At 37.7% G+C, this 23,624-nt stretch overlaps 1 protein-coding gene across 3 annotated transcripts in view; it reads right to left on the bottom strand.

The window, feature by feature from the left end:
• The window catches only part of CENPI (centromere protein I), a 79,863-nt gene that overhangs the window by 40,929 nt on the left and 15,310 nt on the right, over nucleotides 1–23,624 (bottom strand). For all 3 annotated transcript variants that reach the window (XM_077887339.1, XM_077887340.1, XM_077887341.1), the window contains exons 6-14: nucleotides 18,223–18,271; nucleotides 17,910–17,956; nucleotides 12,732–12,821; nucleotides 11,835–11,963; nucleotides 11,438–11,605; nucleotides 11,176–11,296; nucleotides 9,557–9,648; nucleotides 7,106–7,223; nucleotides 6,952–7,016 (exon numbers count right to left, since the gene is read on the bottom strand). In XM_077887339.1, coding sequence (XP_077743465.1) covers nucleotides 6,952–7,016; nucleotides 7,106–7,223; nucleotides 9,557–9,648; nucleotides 11,176–11,296; nucleotides 11,438–11,605; nucleotides 11,835–11,963; nucleotides 12,732–12,821; nucleotides 17,910–17,956; nucleotides 18,223–18,271 — 879 coding nt within the window. The remainder of the gene's footprint in view (nucleotides 1–6,951; nucleotides 7,017–7,105; nucleotides 7,224–9,556; nucleotides 9,649–11,175; nucleotides 11,297–11,437; nucleotides 11,606–11,834; nucleotides 11,964–12,731; nucleotides 12,822–17,909; nucleotides 17,957–18,222; nucleotides 18,272–23,624) is intronic.

The following is a 23,624-nucleotide window of genomic DNA, read 5'->3' on the forward strand; positions in this document are numbered from 1 at the left end:
AGGTTGGAGAACCATTTACCATTCAAATGGTCATCAAAAGAAAGCAGGGGTAGTAGCCATCCTTATATCAGATAAACTAAAGTTTATTCCGAAGACTAGCGAGAGATGAAGAGGGACACTAAGTATCTATCCAACAAGAGGACTTAACAATCATTAATATATATGTCCCGAATGTGGGAGCTGCCAAATATATCAATCAATTAATAACCAAAGTTAAGACATACTTAGATAATAATACACTGATACTTGGTGACTTCAATGTAGCACTTTCTACAATCGATCGATCGTCTTCTAAGCACAACATCACCAAAGAAAACAAGAGCTTTAAATGATACACTAGACCAGACTGATTTCACAGATATCTACAGAACTTCACATCCAAATGCAACTGAATACACATTCTTCTCAAGTGCACATCGAACTTTCTCCAGAAGAGACCACATACTGGGTCACAAATCAGGTCTTAACCAATACCAAAAGACTGGGATCATTCCCTGCGTATTCTCAGACCATAATGCTTTGAAATTAGAACTAAATCACAAGAAGAAGTTTGGAAGGATTTCAAACACGTGGAGGTTAAGGACCATCCTGCTAAAAGATGAAAGGGTCAATAAGGAAATTAAAGAAGAATTAAAAAGATTCATGGAAAGTAATGAGAATGAAGATACAACCATTCAAAATCTTTGGGATACAGCAAAAGCAGTCCTGAGGGGAAAATACATCACAATACAAGCAGCCATCCAAAAACTGGAAAGAACTCAAATACAAAAGCTAACCTTACACCTAAAGGAGCTAAAGAAAAAACAGCAAATAGATCCTACACCCAGCAGAAGAGAGTTAATAAGGATTCGAGCAGAACTCAATGAAATAGAGACCAGAAGAACTGTGAAACAGATAAAAAAAACCAGGAGTTGGTTCTTTGAAAGAATAAGATAGATAAATCATTAGCCAGCCTTATTAAAAAGAAGAGAGAGAAGACTCAAATTAATAAAATCATGATGAGAAAGGAGAGATCACTACCAACACCAAGAAAATACAAACAATTTTAAAAACATTATGAGCCGCTATACGCCAATAAATTAGGCAATCTAGAAGAAATGGACCCATTTCTGGAAAAACACAAACTACCAAAACTGGAACAGGAAGAAATAGAAAACCTGAACAGGCCGATAACCAGGGAGGAAATTGAAGCAGTCATCAAAAACCTCCCAAGACGCAAAAGTCCAAGGCCAGATGGCTTCCCTGGGGAATTCTATCAAACGTTTAAAGAAGACTATACCTATTCTACTAAAGCTGTTTGGAAAGATAGAAAGAGACGGAATACTTCCAAACTCATTTTATGAGGCCCAGCATCACCTTAATTCCAAAACCAGACAACGACGCCACCAAAAAGGAGAATTATAGACCAATATCCCTGATGAACATGGATGCAAAAATTCTCCATAAGATACTAGCCAATAGGATACAACAATACGTTAAGAAGATTATTCACCATGACCAAGTAGGATTTATCCCTGGGATGCAAGGCTGGTTCAACACTCGTAAAGCAATCAATGTGACTGATCATATCAGCAAGAGAAAAAACAAGAACCACATGATCCTCTCAACAGATGCCAAGAAAGCATTTGACAAAATACAGCTTTCATTCCTCATCAAAACTCTTCAGAGTGTAGGGATAGAGGGAACATTCCTCAACATCTCAAAAGCCATCTATGAAAAGCCCACAGCAAATATCATTCTCAATGGGGAAGCACTAGGAGCCTTTCCCCTAAGATCAGGAAGACAGGGATGTCCACTCTCCCCACTGCTATTCAACATAGTACTAGAAGCCCTAGCCTCGGCAATCAGACAACAAAAAAGAAAAAAAAAGGCATTCAAATTGGCAAAGAAGTCAAACTCTCCCTCTTCACCGATGACATGATACTCTACATAGAAAACCCAAAAGCCTCCACCCCAAGATTGCTAGAACTCATACAGCAATTTGGCAGTGTGGCAGGATACAAAATCAATGCCCAGAAGTCAGTGGCATTTCTATACACTAACAATGAGACTGAAGAAAGAGAAATGAAGGAGTCAATCCCATTTACATTGCACCCAAAAGCATAAGATACCTAGGAATAAACCTAACCAAAGAGGTAAAGGATCTATACCCTAAAAACTATAGAACACTTCTGAAAGAAACTGAGGAAGACACAAAGAGATGGAAAAATATTTCATGCTCATGGATTGGCAGAATTTATATTGTGAAAATGTCAATGTTACCCAGGGCAATTTACACGTTTAATGCAATCCCTATCAAAATACCATGGACTTTCTTCAGAGAGTTAGAACAAATTATTTTAAGATTTGTGTGGAATAAGAAAAGACCCCGAATAGCCAGGGGAATTTTAAAAAAGAAAACCATAGCTGGGGGCATCACAATGCCAGATTTCACGTTCTACTACAAAGCTGTGGTCATCAAGACAGTGTGGTACTGGCAAAAAAACAGACACATAGATCAATGGAACAGAATAGAGAATCCAGAAGTGGACCCTCAACTTTATGGTCAACTAATATCGACAAAGCAGGAAAGACTATCCATTGGAAAAAAGACAGTCTCTTCAATAAATGGTGCTGGGAAAATTGGACATCCACATGCAGAAGAATGAAACTAGACCACTCTCTTTCACCATACACAAAGATCAACTCAAAATGGATGAAAGATCTAAATGTGAGACAAGATTCCATCAAAATCCTAGAGGAGAACACAGGCAACACCTTTTTGAACTTGGCCACAGTAACTTCTTGCAAGATACATCCAGGAAGGCTAGAGAAACAAAAGCAAAAATGAACTATTGGGACTTCATCAAGGTAAGAAGCTTTTCCACAGCAAAAGAAACAGTCAACAAAACTAAAAGACAACCTACAGAATGGGAAAAAATATTTGCAAATGACCTATTAGATAAAGGGCTAGTTTCCAAGATCTATAAAGAACTTATTAAACTCAACAGCAAAGAAACAATCCAATCATGAAATGGGCAAAAGACATGAACAGAAATCTCAGAAGGAGACATAGACATGGCCAACAAGCACATGAGAAAATGCTCCGCACCACTTGCCGTCAGGGAAATACAAATCAAAACCACAATGAGATACCACCTCACATCAGTGAGAATGAGGAAAATTAACAAGGCAGGAAACAACAAATGTTGGAGAGGATATGGAGAAAGGGGAACCCTCCTGCACTGTTGGTGGGAATGTGAACTGGTGCAGCCCCTCTGGAAACTGTGTGGAGGTTTCTCAAAGAGTTAAAAATAGACCTGCCCTACGACCCAGCAATTGCACTGTTGGGGATTTACCCCAAAGATACAGATGCAATGAAATGCCGGGACACCTGCCCCTGATGTTTCTAGCAGCAATGTCCACAATAGCCAAACTGTGAATGGTGCCTCGGTGTCCATCAAAAGATGAATGGATAAAGAAGATGTGGTTTACGTATACAATGGAATATTCCTCAGCCATTAGAAATGACAAATACCCACCATTTGCTTCAACGTGGATGGAACTGGAGGGTATTATGCTGAGTGAAGTAAGTCAATCGGAGAAGGACAAACAGTGTATGCTCTCATTCATTTGGGGAATATAAATAATAGTGAAATAATAAGGGAAGGGAGAAGAAATGTGCGGGAAATATCAGAAAGGGAGACAGAACATAAAGACTCCTAACTCTGGGAAACGAACCAGGAGTGGTGGAATGGGAGGAGGGCGGGGGGTGGGGGTGAGTGGGTGACGGGCACTGAGGGGGACACTTGACAGGATGAGCACTGGTTGTTATTCTGTATGTTGGTAAACTTAACACCAATAAAAAATTAATTTATTAAAAAAAATATAAAGAAGATGTGGTTTATGTATACAATGGAATATTACTCAGCCATTAGAAATGACAAATACCCACCATTTGCTTCGACGTGGATGGAACTGGAGGGTATTATGCTGAGTGAAATAAATCAATCTGAGAAAGACAAACATTATATGGTTTCATTCATTTGGGGTATATAAACAATAGTGACAGGGAATAAAGGGGAAAGGAGAAAAAATGAGTGGGAAATATCAGAAAGGTGACAGAACATGAGAGACTCCTAAGTCTGGGAAACGAACTAGGGGGGGTGGAAGGGGAGGTGGGCGGGGGATGGGGGTGACTGGGTGATGGGCACTGATGGGGGCACTTGATGGGATGAGCACTGGGTGTTATGCTATATGTTGGCAAATTGAACACCAATAAAAAATAAATTTATATAAAAAATATTTAAAAAAAAATAAATAAAAATAAAAGGCTTATAAACTTGGTGCCTGGGTGGTTCACTCAGTTGAGCATCTGACTCTTGATTTTGGCTCAGGTCATGATCTCAGGGTCATGTGATAGAGTGAATTAGAGCCCCACATCGGGCTCTGTGCACAGTGCAGAGTCTGCCTAAGAGTCTCTCTAATATAAATAAATTTAAAATAATAATAATTACATTATAATAATAAAAGCCTCATAAAATAACTGAATTTTTAGCTAATTCTACTACCTGTCATTGCTATTACCCTTAGCTATCCCCCAAAATGAAGCCTCTTATGCCACTTATCCTTTCTTATATTCTATACTTCCTTTCCCTTTTCATCAATCTCATCATTTCCAAATCTTTCCATTACAGTTCTCAGAACTTCTATTCTATGGTAATCTAAACCTGTATCTTCATATTCTTCAAAGTATGGTTTCTGTTTTCTTATTCTAGTCATATCCTGGCTCTCCCTCGCCACCCAAGGATGCTGTTTCCTCTGAATACATTTCCATATCCCACCCAACATCTGGAGGTAAGCACTGCCCTTGCTTCCTACTACCAACATGAGAATATAAGCTCCTTCTTTAAGAAGGTAAATATAAAATCAGAATAAATGTCCCTTAAGGACAAAATCTGAAAAAATAAAAATTTTAAAAATTAAATATAAATAAAAATTTTTAATAAAAGAAAAAAAATCTGGTCCCCCCCCCCAACATTCCCCCAAAACTGCTCACAAAGGTAGCACAAAACCTCTGTATTATCAATTTCAAAACAAACTTTCTTTGGCCCTTATCCTTCTGGATCTTTCTGGGATATATGGCAACATTTTTCCTTTACTACTTCTTGATATCCTGTATTCCCTTTGTGTCCTTTGCACTACTATTCTTCTGGTTCTTTTCATACCTTTTGAGAAGGTTCTTTCATAGATTCTTCTTTTTAGCTAAGAATTCAATACTGAGTATTCCCCCTGAGTTCTGTCCTTGGCCCACCAACTGTTTCCTTTCCTCTATCCCTTTTTCTCCACAGACTCCCACTCTCAAATATATGTATGTGTGTATAATTGTGTATATACTTACTAGATTAGGCCATATGAAATTGCCATTGATCAAACATCTCTGACCTATAAAAATGGCAATTTCATATGGTTCAACCTATATTTATAGATAAACAGCTCTCTAAATTGGTGGAATAAGAAAAGAGATAAAGAATAGTCCAATTACAAGATAGGAAGAAAATCACAAAAGGCTGCAAAATGAAGTCCCTAAAAATGCATTAGCTGGGGAGAAGTGGTAGGTACTGTCATGTGAATGATGATATTGGTCAGGTAGTAAGTACAAGTAATATAAATAAACCTCAAGTCCAAGTTATTCTGACAGATAATTAATAAAGTGCCATTTCAATATGAGAAACACTAACCAGGACAAAACATTTTTCCTATAAATGTGGCCAACAGTAAGTGATTTAAGGTGAGAACCATGTTACAAAAGAAACATTGCTTATTGCACCCCGATGTTTATAGCAGCAATGTCCACAATAGCCAAACTGTGGAAGGATCCTCGGTGTCCATCGAAGGATGAATGGATAAAGAAGATGTGGTTTATGTATACAATGGAATATTACTCAGCCATTAGAAATGACAAATACCAACCATTCGTTTCGACGTGGATGGAACTGGAGGATATTATGCTGAGTGAAATAAGTCAATCGGAGAAGGACAAACATTATATGGTCTCATTCATTTGGAGAATATAAAAAATAGTGAAAGGGAATAAAGGGGAAAGGAAAAGAAATATGTGGGAAATATCAGAAAGGGAGACAGAACATGAAAGACTCCTAACTCTGGGAAACGAACTAGGGGTGGTGGAAGGGGAGGTGGGCGGTGGGTGGGGGTGACTGGGTGGTGGGCACTTGACGGAATGAGCACTGGGTGTTATTCTGTATGTTGACAAATTGAACACCAATAAAAAAATAAATTTATTAAAAAAAGAAACATTGCTTATATTGTTATTCTTCTGGAATAGGAATAATCATTCTATACAAAAGTGGCTCTCAGACTAAGTGGGGTAAAACTACTGGAAGCCACAGTGGTCTTTTTGAGGAATAGCCCAAAATAGTATTAATTTTATCATATAAGGTTAGAACAATTTTATCAGCAGAAAAAAATTTTTGTTATAATTCATTACAATTTCATATAATTCCTTATAATTTCTGTTATAAATATAGAATATGAATGTCACAGGGGTTTTATTTGCTTTGGCCATTACTGCATTCCCAGTGACAAGAAGGGCATCTAGTACATGGTAGGTGCTCAGTAATTATGTGTAAAATGAGTAAGTGTACCTATAAACATATCAACCACAACAATCTAAGTATGGTTAAGTATTTCCCACTTTGTTTTTATTAATACTAATTTGCCACCTGTTCATTCACTTTGTCATGTGCTACAAGTGGAAATAGTTCAGGAAAATTATACACAACAAAACTTTTAAAACAGAAAATTTTATGCATTAACTTTGATTTGAGTAATGCAGTACCTCAAGTCTATGTCCAAGGGAATCCTGTTAGAAAACCATTGCTTTAACATGGGTTTGGAATCATGTACTACTGGCCATAAAACAATACTTGCTTAGATAGTTTTTTTTTTTACCTTGAAATAAATGGTTGATGTAAAGAAGAGCTGTGCTAGATGGTCAAAAACAAGTGGTTTCACCTCTAGGAATTGAAAAAAAAAAAGATTATTCAAGATTCTTTCAATTAATAATACATTGAATTAAAGGACTCCAAATTTTCAGGATACATACCAGAGAAACTATTAAAAGGAATCCAGCTCACAAGTTGAAGGAACTGTGATCGACAACAGAAGCCATCCCAGAGAGGAAGGCTCTTGTATAGGAATGTTTCACAGGAATAAAACCCCTCCTATAACAAGCCAAGATCAAAAATTCGTATGAAACTCAGTACATTAACTACTCTCTAAACAGTTATATTGTGCTATAATTATTTTACTCTTAGACTAAATTTTTTGTCAGCACTATAATAAAATCCTTGTGTTAGGTGCCAGAGTTCCTCATAAAAAGGACCAGATGATTATTTGGACACATTATCATCTTCATCAACATACTTTACAAATACCATAAAACATCAATTGGAAAGAAGGTAAAAAATCAACTAATGGAATATTTTTTAAGATAAATGAAATTGGGGATCCCTGGGTGGCGCAGCGGTTGAGCGCCTGCCTTTGGCCCAGGGCGCGATCCTGGAGACCCGGGATCGAATCCCACGTCCGGCTCCCGGTGCATGGAGCCTGCTTCTCCCTCTGCCTATGTCTCTGCCTCTCTCTCTCTCTGTGTGTGTGTGTGTGACTATCATAAATAAATAAAAATTTACAAAAAAAAATTTAAGATAAATGAATTGTACTACTCTGGGGTATATGCAGTCCCTTGCGCAGTCCTTGTGCAGTCAATAAAATGTATGCAATGTTGGGGCACCTGGGTGGCTCAACTGGTTAAGCATCCAACTCTTGGTTTCGGCTCAGGGTCCTGGGATTAAGCCCCATGTCAGGCTCTACGTTCCGCCTAGAGTCTGCTTGTCCCTCTCCCTCTGCTCCTCTCCCTGCTCATGTGCTTTCTCTCTCTCAAATAAACAAATACAAATCTTTTAAAAATGTATACAATGTTATAATAGGGCTAGAATTTCTTTAGAGACCATAGACCAAATCCAAACGCTGGACAGCTCCATCTGATGGAACACTGAGTATGTAGACTGCTTATGCTTCCACCAAAGAGAAGCAGCAAGGCTTTCCTTTTTTTCCCCTGTGTTGCCCTAAGCCTTAAATAATGGCATGTACCAAGACTCCATCCTTGACTTTTTTATGACATGAATTCTCTGGACAATCTCATCTATAACATAGCTAAAATCACCACCTATATCATGAGAAGTCCTAATGCTGTATCTTTAGCTCAAATCTCATTCCTCAGCTCTAGACTCATAATTTAACTACTTTCTGGATATGACCTTTTAGATATTTCACAGGCATCTTTTAAGTCAAATCTCTGGGGCACCTGGGTGGCTCAGTCAGTTAAGCGTCTGAGTTCAGCTCAGGTCATGACCCCAGGGTCCTGTTTTCAAGCCATGCATCAGGCCCTCTGCTCAGCAGGGAGTCTGCTTTTCCTTTTCCCTGGCTCCCAGTCATGCGTTCTCTCTCTCTCTCTCAAACAAATAAATAAAATCTCTAAAAAAATAAGTCAAATTTCTTTCCTTTCAAGCCTGTTCCTTCTACATTCCCTTTCTTACTGAATGCCATCATCCTCCTCCCAAGCAGGAAACTCAAAAGTCAACCTGAATTTATCCCTTTATCTTCACCACCATATATATCCAACTTCCAATTCAATGGTTTCACATCAAATCCTTAAGATTTGGTCAACACATTTATTGAGCATCTCTTTTGTAACAAGTACCAAGCTAAACACTTGTACATGAATGAAGACAATTAGAGGGGATCCCTAGGTGGCTCAGTGGTTTAGCACCTGCCTTTGGCCTAGGGCATGATCCTGGAGACCCGGGATCAAGTCCCACATCAGGCTGCCGGCATGGAGCCTGCTTCTCCTTCTGCCTATGTCTCTGCCTCTCTCTCTCTTTCTCTCTCTCTCTGTCTTTCATGAATGAATAAATAAATAAAATCTTTTAAAAACGACAAGTTAAGACATGGTTCCCAAGGCCTGGAAGCTCATAATGTGTGGAAAAACAGATGCTGAAAGTGCCATGATACAGGTAAACACAGTGAATTAAGGAAGCACATAAAACAAACATCTAAACCAGACTGGGGTGATGAGTATAGGCTTCTTCATGGTACTGATAATTGAGCTGCAGCCTAATGTACAACTAGGGTTACTTATGTATGTCAAATAATTAATTGGCTAGAACATTAAAATATATTTGTAAATTATGAGAACACAATTGGTAATCCTATGAGATCTATCTTACCAGCTAATTCAATTAGTTGAATGCATTCAATTACATATTCAGTTTGTTCTCTTAAATTATAGGCCTTTCTCTCTAATTTGACAAATGATTTCTTCAAATCCAACAGTATAGAAATAAACATCAATTCAACTCAACTCTATAATGAGTTTTTAATTGAGCAAATACTGTTTACAAATGATGCTGAGCACTAAAGAAAAGGTATTCAATGTATATCTCAATGAATTTTAGTAAAAAATGCTGGAGTTTATATGAAGAAAGTGAAATCTTACTTGTAAGAAGCACTGTGCCCTGTTGACAGTGGCCAGGAAGTTGGCAAATTCTTTCTCATGTTCAAAATTATTCACCTTGTACCAAATACACTCTGGAACAGAAATATTAAATATAAGCATCTGGTTGCATGACAATAAAATCTACATGAAACAGGGGATCCCTGGGTGGCGCAGCGGTTTGGCGCCTGCCTTTGGCCCAGGGCGCGATCCTGGAGACCCGGGATCGAATCCCACATCGGGCTCCCGGTGCATGGAGCCTGCTTCTCCCTCTGCCTGTGTCTCTGCCTCTCTCTCTCTCTCTCTCTGTGACTATCATAAATAAATAAAAATTAAAAAAATATATTAAAAAAAAATCTACATGAAACATAATTAACACTACTCTAAAGTGACAAATGACAAATATAAACAAGTAATCAGTCTTATATACCTATAAGACTGGCACTGCAGACTGTAACAGGTATGTGGAAGTGACAGAGAGGCTCTTCAAAAATTTCATGATATAGAGAAAGCTTATATAGTGAAAAATAAACTAGTAAAATTGACATATAATAAATGTGATTAGCATAAGTCACATAGTAGTCCAAGAGACTATGCATGTATGAATTAAAAGTTTGAGAATAGGGCAGCCCCAGTGGTGCAGCAGTTTGGCACCGCCTACAGCCTGGGGTGTGATCCTGGAGACCCGGGATCAAGTCCCACATCGGGCTCCCTGCATGGAGCCTGCTTCTCCCTCTGCCTGTGTCTCTGCCACTCTCTGTGTCTATGAATAAATTAAAAAAAAATAAAATAAAAAAATAAATAAAAATTTGAGAATACCCCAAACTTCAACTAGGGTGAGCTGGGGATAATATCAGAGTGGTAGAACTTTAGTAAGTGGTAATCTAATTATATCATATCCTATCTAAAGAAAAAATGAGCAGGAAAAGGAGTTAGCCTGGAACCGACTAAAACCAACTTTAAATACCTGAAGAGTCAGGAGTTGCTTACCCAGGAAAGAAACAGTCTGGTCAACAGAAATATGATTTCCAGAGAACCTGATCCCCTTGGAGGAATGAAATGATCAGGCTTTATTTACTATGGTCTGGATGAAAAACTTCCTTATTGCTTTTTCCTTCAAATCTGTAATTAAGAAATCTTCTAATGACTAATTTGGCTCCCATCTATACTGGCAGCAGAGAGGAGACATTGTTGTTGGCAGACATGAATACTTTGGTCACCAAGAAGAATTACTTCTATGATGAAATAGTAAGTTGATATTCTGACTTATATATCAGCCCTCTTTGAATATGGGTTAGCATTAATATGATGATTTGGGAGCCTGAATAGCAAGTTTCTGGACAGATACAGACAAAGAGGGTTTGGATTGTGATGGTCATCAAAATGGAGCCACCCAGAGAGTTTGGGTGGCCATCCAGCAATGTTTCCTTAACAACACATCTCCTTTCTTACTGTCTCCCAAAATTACAAGGGAAGTATACCAGCTCTGAATATATGATTATCAGAGAAATAGTTACAGCATACGAAGGCTCCTTCTATTTAGAATTTGTCACCCTTATAAAAGATATGAACTATCTTGTTCCTTCCTCATTCACCTAATGCTTTTAAGGATCAGTTTTTACCTTCTTGTAATGTTTGACTCAACCAGTGATAGAGCCTCAGTAAGATAGACTCGTCTTTGACACAGTTAATATAGTGAAGTAACAGAGAATTGTTCAACACTGCACCCATCTGAGAAGGCAGCTGCAAAGAGAGAACAGTCAACTAAATATATGAAAAGTAGGTTATAGCAACAAGGAAATCATCAGAAAGCATATATAACAAAAATAAAGGCTATGAAGATCAAACGAAAAATACAGATAAGCACATTATCAAGTCACATACCTCTAAGCAATGGATGTTCTGTAAGAGTTGAGGGAAGCTTTTGAGCTGTTCTAGTGGAAACAATTCATGGCTACTGAGATAATTAGAAAGAATCATCCCTTTTTTCCCACATTCTTTACTGCAGCTACTAGAATTTAGCACTGGTATAACTGAGTAAGAATTCCATTTCTAAAGAAGAAACACAATAAAACAATCAATGGACTAAACAGACTACAAACTAAATGTAAAAGCAATTGCTGAGATGATTCAATTAATGAAGTCTGAATGTGATTTGCATAGAATCCTGGGCAATTAAAATATCTTTAAATATCTGTAATTTCTTCAAATATCTGAGTGGTTAATATTTGTATTTAAAAAAAGGAAGTTGCACAAATCTTTTGGAGTTTTCAATACTTACTCTTTTTACAGGACGGACCTTAGCAGGACCTAACATCAACTTTAGAGGCTCAGGAGGGGGTCCCTGATTCCTTTGCCTCACAGCAAGTAGAGCAGTCTTCCACAAATTCTCTGAATTCTTAAAATAGATCTATAAAAAAATTGTATTAAAGTACATGTGTAGATAACCATAACCCAAAGCAATATAAAATCCCAAACTCTACATTAATTGAAAGAATATTAATTATGAAACATTTTATAGCCATGCAAATCCATTAAGGTCTTTTTTTCTGATCAAGAATCTATTAAATACATCAAAAAGAACCAAAACAAAGTGCCAACCCCTAAAAAAACTTTCCAGAAATAGTGCCACAATACTAGCTCTTAAAAACAGTAATGCTGGGATCCCTGGGTGGCGCAGCGGTTTGGCGCCTGCCTTTGGCCCAGGGCGCGATCCTGGAGATCCGGGATCAAATCCCACGTCAGGCTCCCGGTGCATGGAGCCTGCTTCTCCCTCTGCCTGTGTCTCTGCCTCTCTCTCTCTCACTGTGTGCCTATCATGAATAAATAAAAATTAAAAATAAATAAATAAACCAAACCTCTTGACCCTTTAAAAAAAAAAAAAAAAAACAGTAATGCTGGGCAGCCCGGGTGGCTCAGCAGTTCAGCGCTGCCTTCAGCCCAGGACCTGATCCTGGAGACCCGGGATCAAGTCCCACGTCGGGCTCCCTGCATGGGGCCTGCTTCTCCATCTGTCTGTGTCTCTGCCTCTCTTTCTCTCTCTCTCTCTCATGAATAAATAAATAAAATCTTTAAAAAAACAGTAATGCTATAAACATTTCAGTTCAAATCTGCAAATTAATTTAATAAAAAAACATATTTCAATCTCAATATGACTTTTCACTCCTTAATCCCTTACCTTCTTCCTCGTCGGCAAAGAGACAGAAATCAAAGTAGGAGCAAAGAACTTATACAGTGACAACAAAGCCTGAAGATGAGGCTGCATTCCCTGAAATGAAATAAGAATTTTCAATTTTGAATCCTATGGAGTAAGGAAGAAAAGTAATGATAAAATAAACAGATTAAACATATACTCAGACCCGAATTTTACTATGTGATACAGCTACAGGAAGATGCAATAGGAAATTAAAAAATAATTAACCAGACATTTAAATCAACTGTCATAAAACTACCCTTGCCAGCCTGTGGACTTCTCTTTTATGACCTTTTCTCCTATTCTACTTCTTCCTTATATTTTCTCTCCTCTTCTCTGCCCATGCCTTAGGTCTACCAGTTGTACCCGCTAGCATGGCTTACTTTCACAGGTAGCATACTCAGGACTCAAAGTTGACTCATTGTTAATTTCAACAGAAAGGGAGGAAGACAAAAAGGGAAGCTAGGAAAACAGGGCAAAGGAAATATTAATATCTTATTATCACAATCCCTGGAAAATTAACTAGGAAATCCAACAACTGGTATGTAATAGTCAAGCAGCTTAGTATAACTAAGACAAAGTCTTAACATAAACATTAATTTTATAATGATAAAAGTCATTACTGCTGGATATTTATGTTAGATATATCTGGCTATCCAGAGAAGCATACCACTAAAATTAATTCTAAGAAAATAGGGAATCCCTGGGTGGCTCAGTGGTTTAGTGCCTGCCTTTTGCCCAGGGTGTGATCCTGGAGTCCCAGGATTGAGTCCCACATCGAGCTCCCTGCATGGAGCCTGCTTCTCCCTCTGCCTGTGTCTCTGCTCCTCTCTCTCTCTGTGTCTCTCATGAATAAATAAATAAAATCTTTAAAAAAAATTTCTAAAGGCAGAAAATGGAACTTAGAAATACAGTATTCCTTTTTTTAAGATTTATTAAATCTTAAATCTTCCAATCGCTGTACTCATTGTCAATTAGTATCAGTGATTGCTTTGAGTTGGAATGTTTTTTGATAGAGCAAATATTTAGTAGAGGAGAGACCTTTAGAACTTATTGTCTAGTTAACTAAACATATCTTGGTTGTTAAAAAGTTAACACTCTTTTCTTTTTTAAAAAGAATGCCAGTTAAACATGGCATATTGAACATATATAACTCTGGGTCCCCTCAAAGCCCCACTGAAAAGTAAAAGCATAAAAAAGGCATAAAGCACAAGTTCAAATGAATAAGTGAGGACACAACAACAAATGAGAGATCCCAATAAGATTTTGGAACCCAGAACAAAACTGGACAAATAGTAACCAACTTAACAAAACAGAAAATAAAACCTAAGGTAGCAACAGAAAAAGGCTTAAAAGCAGCAGATTCATGTTTGAGAATTCTCTAAAAGGCTCAGGAATTTGAGGGACCAGATACCTCTGAAAAGTGGAGGTAGCAGAACTACAAGAAGGACAAAAAACAGGATTGGTTGAAAACCTACGTAAGAAGCAGTTAGAGCCCCAAATTCCTTCACCACACTAACATGAAGGTTTTACTTTTGAAGATGAAACTGAGTTTAGACAACAGGCACAGCTGAGGAAGGGTACCAGGACCCTTCCTCACCCCCTTTCACTGCTTATATCCCAGAGTGCTAGTAGCCAAGTTTATAACCCATGATGGTTAATTTTATGTGTCAAGTTGGCTGGGCCACAGAGTGCCCAGATATTTAGTCAAACATTATTTTGGGTGCTTCTGTGAGAGTGTTTTAGATGAGATTAACATTTAAATTGGTGGACTTTGAATAGACTACCCTCCATAATGTGGATGGCCCTCATTCAATCCGTTGAAGGCTCTCATAAAACAAAAAGACCAGCCTCCTCCAAAGCAGGAGAGAATTCTCCAGCAGCCTACCTACAAGACTTTATCTGTAACAGCAGCTCTTTCTGGTTCTACAGCAGACTGTCTTTGGACTTAAAGTGAAACATCAGCTCTCCAAGGTCTCCAACCTGCCAGCTCCCCCGATTATAAACTTGCTAGCTTCATAATCATGCAAGTCAATTCCTTATAATAAATATCTTTCTAGGGCAGCCCGGGTGGCTCAGCGGTTTAGCGCTGCCTTCAGCCCAGGGCCTGATCCTGGAGACCCAGGATAGAGTTCCACATCAGGCTCCCTGCATGGAGCCTGCTTCTCCCTCTGCCTGTGTCTCTGCCTCTCTCTCTCTCTCTCTCTCTCTCTCTCCCTCTGCCTGTGTCTCTGCCTCTCTCTCTCTCTCTCTCTCTCTCTCTCTGTGTGTGTCTCTCATGAATAAGTAAATAAAATCTTTTAAAAAAATGAATAAATATCTTTCTATTTATCTATACACACATCCTATTGGTTCCATTTCTCTAGAGAAGCCCAATACAACCCCCTAGGCAGAAGACAAGAGAATTTCTCTCTGGGAAAAGTGACATAGCCATCTGTGAGGCTCCCCAACAAAACATCAAGATCCAACAATGAACAAGTCCTGCTCACATGCAAAAGTTTCCAATCACCATTTTAGTTCTTTCCTATTAAATACGGACAAACAAGGTTTGCCAGGCATTTGAGAAAAGCCTCTACTGTGAAAGACCAAACTAACTAAAGAAAGGAACTCTGAGGAAACAGAGACAAAGCTGGAAATAGGGAAAAACCATAGTCCAAGTCAGATAGGCTCATGCCTAGCAGAGAAAATTCTAGAAACCATCCTTATCAACCCTCAGACAAGACCTAACTCCCCAACTCTGTTCCAAAGACTGGTCTAACAGTGCCTGGTGTATATATGACAACAACATGCCTGCTCCATTTCCCATCATTCATGGTTGCCACCAGAAAGACAGTTTCTGTATTTTATTTTCTTCATGGATGTATAGAGGGGATACATGCCTTTGCAGGTGTCAGAATTTCATATATTCAATTTATTTGTTCCAACATGCAGATTATGCCGGTTACCATTATACATGTTGGGTTACATGTGAGCACACTATGCCTTCTTGGTGTATGCCTTCCACTATGCTGGACTTGACCAAAATTCAGCTAATCAAAAACAAATATAAATGCATCTTTTTTTTATTTAATTTTATTTATTTATTTATTTATTTACTTACTTACTTACTTACTTACTTATTGATAGTCACAGAGAAAGAGAGAGGCAGAGACACAGGCAGAGGGAGAAGCAGGCTCCATGCACCAGGAGCCCGATGTGGGATTCGATCCCGGGTCTCCAGGATCGCACCCTGGGCCAAAGGCAGGCACCAAACTGCTGCACCACCCAGGGATCCCTACAAATGCATCTTTATGGGGGCACCTGGGTAGCTCAGTCGGTTAAATGTCTGCCTTCGGCTCAGGTTATAATACCAGGGTCCTAGGACTGAACCCCAAGGCAGGCTCCCTGCTCAGTGGGGAATCTGCTTCTCTTGCTCCCTCTGCCCCTCCTGCCTGCTCATGCTTTCACTCTTTCACACGCTTTCTCGTTCAAATGAATTAAAAAAATCTTAAAAAAATAATACATCTTTATAAATGGGCATTGTCAAAGATACAGATGCAGTGAAATGGCAGGACATCTGCACCCCAATGTTTACAGCAGCAATGTCCACAATAGCCAAACTGTGGAAGGAGCCTCGGTGTCCATCGAAAGACGGATGGATAAAAAAGATGTGATCTATGTATATAATGGAATATTACTCAGCCAATAGAAACGACAAATACCCACCATTTGCTTCAACGAGGATGGAACTGGAGGGTATTATGCTGAGTGAAATAAGTCAATCAGAGAAGGACAAACATTATATGGTCTCATTCATTTGGGGAATATAAAAAATAGTGAAAGGGAATAAAGGGGAAAGGAGTGAAAATATCAGTGAGGATGACAGAACATGAGAGACTCCTAACTCTGGGAAATGAACAAGGGGTAGTGAAAGGGGAGGTGGGTGGGGGTATAGGGTGACTGGGTGACAGGCACTGAGGGGGGCACTTGATGGGATGAGCACTGGGTGTTATGCTATGTTGGCAAATTGAACTCCAATAAAAAAATATACAAAAAAATAATAAAATAAAATAAAAATATGTATATATAAATAGGCATTGATAATGGAATAATTTAATAATGTACTATTTAAACTGTTATCAATGAAGCCATACATTTAATGTCTGTATTTAAATTTTTTATACTAAAAACTAATTTTGTATACTAAATAAATAAAGATAAAATAAAATTTTTATACAATCATGTACTAAATCATTCTCTAAACTTGAACATATGCTGTTGTTTCAGTTAATACAAATCAGTAAGATCTTATTTATGCTAAGAATTTTCGTATTCCTTTGAAAGGCTTTGCTGTTAATGTGGGAAAATGTACTTTTTCACAATTTATATTATGGTGAAATAAAACTCCATTTGGACAGAAACATGATCATTAATATCTTCAGAAAACTAAGAGAAGATATTGAACTGATAGAACCAAAACAGAGTTGTAAAACAAGAACAATCATTGAATTGTACTAACAGGAAACCTCACACTGGAGAAGCATGAATGTGCACATGTGTTTGTGTTTTTCATTAAATTTGAATGCTTTTAGGTAAATCATGAAGGGCTTCAGCAGTTAGAATAGACACTATAACTTCCTATTGTTTTATATCCAAAGCTACACAGACTTCTATTACCAGACAAGTGTAGTAGAAATAACAATACAAGAGAACTGTAAGGACAGAGATAATGGTCAGAGAATATACTGAAGTTTATGTGTCCAGAAAGGAATGCTTTCCTAGATCACATCCACAAAAATATAACCAAAAACACAAACCAGCCATTTTACTTTAATAGAGTGGTAGTTTTGACTACTCCTCAACACTTAGTTTCTAGCCTTAGCAACCCAGTTCCCTAAACAGTTTTGCTGTTTGCCATCTACATGTCTTTGCTTATGCTGTTCCCTCTGCCAAGGTACCCTTCTCTTCCTTCTTGGCCCAGGCAATTCCTATTAATCTCTTAAAATTTCTCTCAAGCATCATCACTCCTCCTTGACCCCAGTCTTATTCTGATTTTTTATTTTATTGACTAAGCTCCCCAGACAGTAAGTTCTTTGAAGATCATGACTCATTTAATTTTATATCCCCAAAGCCCAGTTCGGTACCTAACCCAAAGTACCAATTTTAGGGCTTTTCAGTACTCACCATTTTGGCCTGAAGATCAAGCAGTTTTCTCACACGAAATGGTTTGACTAGAAAAGGTAAAGAAAAGTACAATGAATGGGGTTCAGAATTAAAACGAATCATGTGGCTCATACAAGCATCTTCTACAACACACCAAAAATATAAACATCTTGTTCAGTTAAAAGAGTAAGCAGATGCTCTAAGATAAAAGTATTAACAAACAAGTCCCACAAAATCTTGTCATAGAACTAATGCTACTAGTTAGCTTTATAAAGGCCAATACAAATGCTAATTCCACAGAATAATTGTAATACAACTGGAATAAAATACTCACCATTCTCTTTTTTGGTAAGTAAATATAACAAATGGCAGGCATAAGGGCACTGTTAAAATATAAAATTTTTAAAAGAGAAATGACAATATATCTTGAACAGAGTGGCAACACATTTTCCTCGAATGTCAATCTTACACTGATTAAAAGTAAAAAGGATTTCATTGAACAATAGTTCTAAAGCTTTCCTTTTTCATATTACAAAATAGTAGTAAAAACCAATAGTGTTAATTGGTATCTCATTATACCATTTTTAAGTACTTTTGGAATACAGAAACACTGCAGACAATTTGAAAAACAGAAAAAGAAAAAAAAAAGAAAAACAGAAAAAGATCCTCCTACCTAACAAAAATTCATGTCTTCTTTCCAGTCCATATTTATTAAGATACAAACTTAAAACTTTTATCTTGATTCCCCACTTAAAATCATTTTCCCATGTTGTTTGGTCTTCAAATGATCATGTTCAATGATCTTAATATTCTAAGGAGTGGACATACCACAATTTAATTAACCACTTAGCTCTGTTTAGCAAATAGCATACACTCAATAAATTTGTTACAGAAGTTATTGAATGAATGGTTCCTTTATACCATCTCATTTTGAGGGTCCACTTGTTCAGGTTTTATTCTAGACCAGGGATCAGCAAACTATAGTTCATATGTTTTAGTAAATCAAGCTTTATTAGAACATAGCCATGCACATTCATTTATGAATTATTTATAGCTGCTTTCTCACTACAATAGCAGAGCTGAGTAGTTCTGACAGAGACTTTATGGCGCACATACCCTAAAATATTTACTATCTGGCCCTTTACAGGAAAGTTTGCCACAACCTGTTCTAGAAGAAACCATAGGAGAAAATCTTTATGCCAGAGAGTGGCATTTTTTTTTTCTTTCAGAAAAGAAAATAAAATTATAGCCACAAAATAAAACATAAAAGAAAAAGACTCCATAAATTGGAAATCATTAAATTAAGAACATCTATTTATCGAACAAGGAAATAATCTATCACAGAGATGAGTAAACAACAACCTGCAAGTCAAATCTAGCTCACCACTGGTTATTATAAATAAACTTTTATTGGAACACTGCCACAGTCATTTGTTTATATATTGTCTATAGCTGCTTTCACAGTACACCAGCAGAGTGAGCAGTTGTGAGAGAGACAGTATGGCCCTTACACCTAAATATTTAGTACCTGGCACTTTACAAAAAAATTTGCCAACACTTGCTTCAAATATTAGGAAATCAAAAAAGTAAATTATGCAATGGAACTAGATAAGACAAAAGCAAAGATTTTCTCTAAACAAATTTGTATTTGGTAATCATGAATCTAAACTGTAAAGTCTAAAGTATAGCATTCCATATTGCCTATCCTCTACTTAGAAATAGGTTCAGATTCTGGACAGACTTTTAAGAAGTATGAATTTAGATATAGGATTTTTTTTTAAGGAAAGAAGACATACTATGACCAAGTCTGATATATCCTACACAAAGTACAGTAACTTTCAGTAAAAAATTCAGCACCTCACATCCCTAGGATATAAACTATTAGCAACACAATTTGTCATGCTGGGTATAAAATGAGCGTCACACAATCACTTGCTCTAGGCCCCAGCATAATAGTAGATCTGATATTCTCTCTTTTAATCACATCTAGAAAGGAAAAACTCTTATGTATCTAAGATTTTACAAATGCCTTTCTGACAAATAGTAACCACTTGCCACTTGAGTCACTAAGGAGTCAGGCTTCCATCAAATTATATGAAAATGACTTGTTGAAGTAATGATTTTAAAAGTTAGGTTCCTTATTTCTTGATCTGGGTGATATTTACACAAATTTGGTCAGTTTATGAAAATTAATTGAGCTCATCACTTATGATATAGGTTATTTTCTCTACATATATCATACTTCAATAAATATTTTTAAGAGACAGAAAAAGGGAGGGGCGCCTGGGTGGCTCAGTGGTTGAGCATCTGCCTTTGGCTCAGGTTGTGATCCTGAGGTCTGGGGATCAAGTCCCATATCAGGCTCCCTGTGAGGAGCCTGCTTCTCCCTCTGCCTATGTCTCTGCCTCTCTCTGTGTGTCTCTTATGAATGGATAAAATCTTTAAAAAAAAAAAAAGAGAGACAGAAAAAGGAAAAAAAAAGTAGATCCCCTTCCCTCTTGCCAAGATGAGCAAGAAACCCATCAATATGAAACTACTCAAGTATACTGCAATTGATTTGACAAATATTTATGAGTACCTTCTATTCATTCACTCATTCATTCATGAAACAAATATTTATTGAGCAGTGTCCAAAACAGACCAAAAAAGCCTGTTCTTATCAAGTTTACATTCTATGTGCTATGAACAGTGTTACTAAATTGTCGGTTTGTAAAAGGCTCAGCTCCTGCCTGGAAGAATTCAGTCTCAGTCTATTAAGCTATTACAAGAAAGGGGAAAGCATGTTTTAGTATTTTTAACTTTTTACAAAGTATGTTTAAACATAGAATTCATTTATTTTACAATTTGGTTGGTTTATGAATAAAAACAATATAAGGTTAAGAGAGAGGTCAAAGGTAAGGGGGAGTCATACTAATTATTCATCCACTCCTGTGTACCACAGAGAAAGCAAGAGGGATGAGCATTCTTACTTTATCTTGTTACTTCAAGGTACTACTCTTTCATTCTTGTACAGAGACTTCCTTGACATTTAGTTCATCCAACCTCACTATCTCCAACTTACCTATATTCACTACTAACCTCTTATTAACTTCCAAAAGTTCACAGAAGACTTAGGCATCTGATTCAGTCTTCCACTCCAACAGTATTCCCAATAACATGCCAGAAGATTTTAATGTTTACATCAACAAATCATCTTGGCCTTAAAGCTTATTGACCTTCTTAATTCCAATAACCTGATTACCATTCATAGAAACATTATATATTAGATACCCTGAATGATCCTGCCTGCTTTCTTGCCAACTCAACAATGTTTCCTTACGTTGTATCCAGCTGTTTAAGTACATTTCTGAGCTGGCATGAAAGCAAAGAAACTGCAATTCCCAAAAACAAAGTTTAAGAGGAAACATTGAATACTGAACAAGCTCTCTCCCCAAGATTTCTGCCAAACCTTAAAAATCTTGAACTTATAACTTTAATAGCTACAAAGGGAGGTAGGAACCAGGTAGGAGATGGTAAAGCTGAGGGCCCACTCAAAGTATGGACTATGCAAGGGATCCATTAGAAAACTGGGAATAGAGGTACCTGGGTGGCTGTTAAGTGACTGCCTTCAGCTTGGGTCATGATCTCAGGGTCCTGGGATCAAGCCTCACATCAGGCTCCCTGCTCAGTAGGGAGCCTGCTTCTCCTACTCCCTCTCCTCTCCCCTGACCCCCCTTCCCCTGCTCAGGCTCTTACTCTCTCTCTCTCTCTCTCTCTCTCTCTCTCTCTATCAAATAAATAAATTAAATATTTTAAAAACCTCAGAACTTCAAGAGCTACATCTTAAGTGTATGGATATGAAATAAAAACAAACCCCACTGTGCTGAAGGGGACAGCAAGTAAACTTGTCTGTTTTAGTCTTGAATTTGGATGAAAGGAAAATAAAGCCTCTCCAAAGAATATGCAACCACAAACCACAGTCCTATATAGGTCTGCAGCTTGAACTTACACTAGTGGTATGACCTGGAAAACCTCAAGTGAAAAATTTAGAGTGCTTCTACCTTAGTTGTACTTCCCAGAAAAACCAGATTGGAGATTTGTACCAAAAATACAGAAAGAACGTTTACAACCCAGTAATAAAAAGATAACCCAATTTAAAAAATTGGCAAAGGATTTCTCCAAAAAAGATACATAAATGGCCAATTAGCACATGAAAAGATGTTCAACACCACTAATCATTAGAGAAATGCAAACAAAAACCAAAATGAAATACCACTTTACATCCAGTAGGATTGCTGTAGTCCAAAAGTCAGACAAATAACATGTGTTCGTGAGGATGTGATGAAACTGGAACCCTGGGATCCCTGGGTGGCGCAGCGGTTTGGCGCCTGCCTTTGGCCCAGGGCGTGATCCTGGAGACCCGGGATCGAATCCCACGTCAGGCTCCTGGTGCATGGAGCCTGCTTCTCCCTCTGCCTATGTCTCTCCCTCTCTCTCTCTCTCTCTCTCTCTCTCTGTGACTATCATAAATAAATAAAACTTAAAAAAAAAAAAAAAGAAACTGGAACCCTCATACACTGCTAGTGGGAACATAAAAAGGTCCAAACTGTAGAAAACAGTTTGGCGAGTCCTCAAAATTCTAAGCATAGAATTAATATATAATACAGCAACTCCACTCCTAGATATATATACAAAAGAACTGAAAGCAGGGACTTGAACAGTTACTTATATGCCAATATTCATTGCAGCATTATTCACGTTAGCCAAAAGGTGGAAACAACCCAAGAGTCCATCAATGAGTGAACAGATGAAGAAAATGTGGTATATACATACAATGGAGTATTATCCAGTCATAAAAATTAATGAAAATCTGACACATGCTATAAGTTGGATGAAACTTTAAGACATTACACTAAGTGAAAGAAACCAGATACAAAAATTGTATGATTCCACTTATAGGAGGCACCTAGAATTAGCAAATTCAGAGACATAAAGTAGATTATCAGTTACCAGAGGCTTCGAGGGAGGAGGAATGTGTAGTTACTGTTTAATGAGTAGAGTTTCCATTTAGGATAAAGAAAAAATTTTGGAAACAGTAGTGACACAATTAATGCTAATGAATTATACACTTAAAAATAATTAAAGTGGTAAATTTTAAGTTATGAAAAAATATAACAGGTTAAAAAATGAAGCACTGACATGTGCTACAATATGGATAAGCCTTGAAAACATTATGCTAAGTAAAAGAAGCCAATCATAAAAGACCATATAGGATTTCATTTATATGAGATGTCCAGAATAGGCACATCTCTGAAAACAGAAAATAGATTTAAAAATAGGCAAAACTTTATTTACTTATTCATGAGAGACACAGAGAGAGAGAGAGAGAGAAAGAGGCAGAGACATAGGTGGAGAGAGAAGCAGGCTCCATGCAGGGAGCCCGATACGGGACTCAATCCCAGGACTCCAGGATCACGCCCTGGACCGAAGGCAGGCGCTTAACCGCTGAGCCACCCAGGTGTCCCAAAAATAGACAAAACTTTAAAGACAAAAAAATTGATTAGGAATTATTGAGGTGGGCAGCCCGGGTGGCTCAGCGGTTTGGCGCCACCTTTGGCCCAGGGCATGATCCTGGGGTCCTGGGATCGAGTCCCATGTCAGGCTCCCTGCATGGAGCCTGCTTCTCCCTCTGCCTCTCTTATGGATATATAAATAAAATATTTTTTAAAAAGGAATTATTGAGGAATCCCTGAATAG

This window comes from Canis aureus, chromosome X (genome assembly GCF_053574225.1).
Source record: "Canis aureus isolate CA01 chromosome X, VMU_Caureus_v.1.0, whole genome shotgun sequence".
In the NCBI taxonomy this organism is placed as follows: domain Eukaryota; kingdom Metazoa; phylum Chordata; class Mammalia; order Carnivora; family Canidae; genus Canis; species Canis aureus.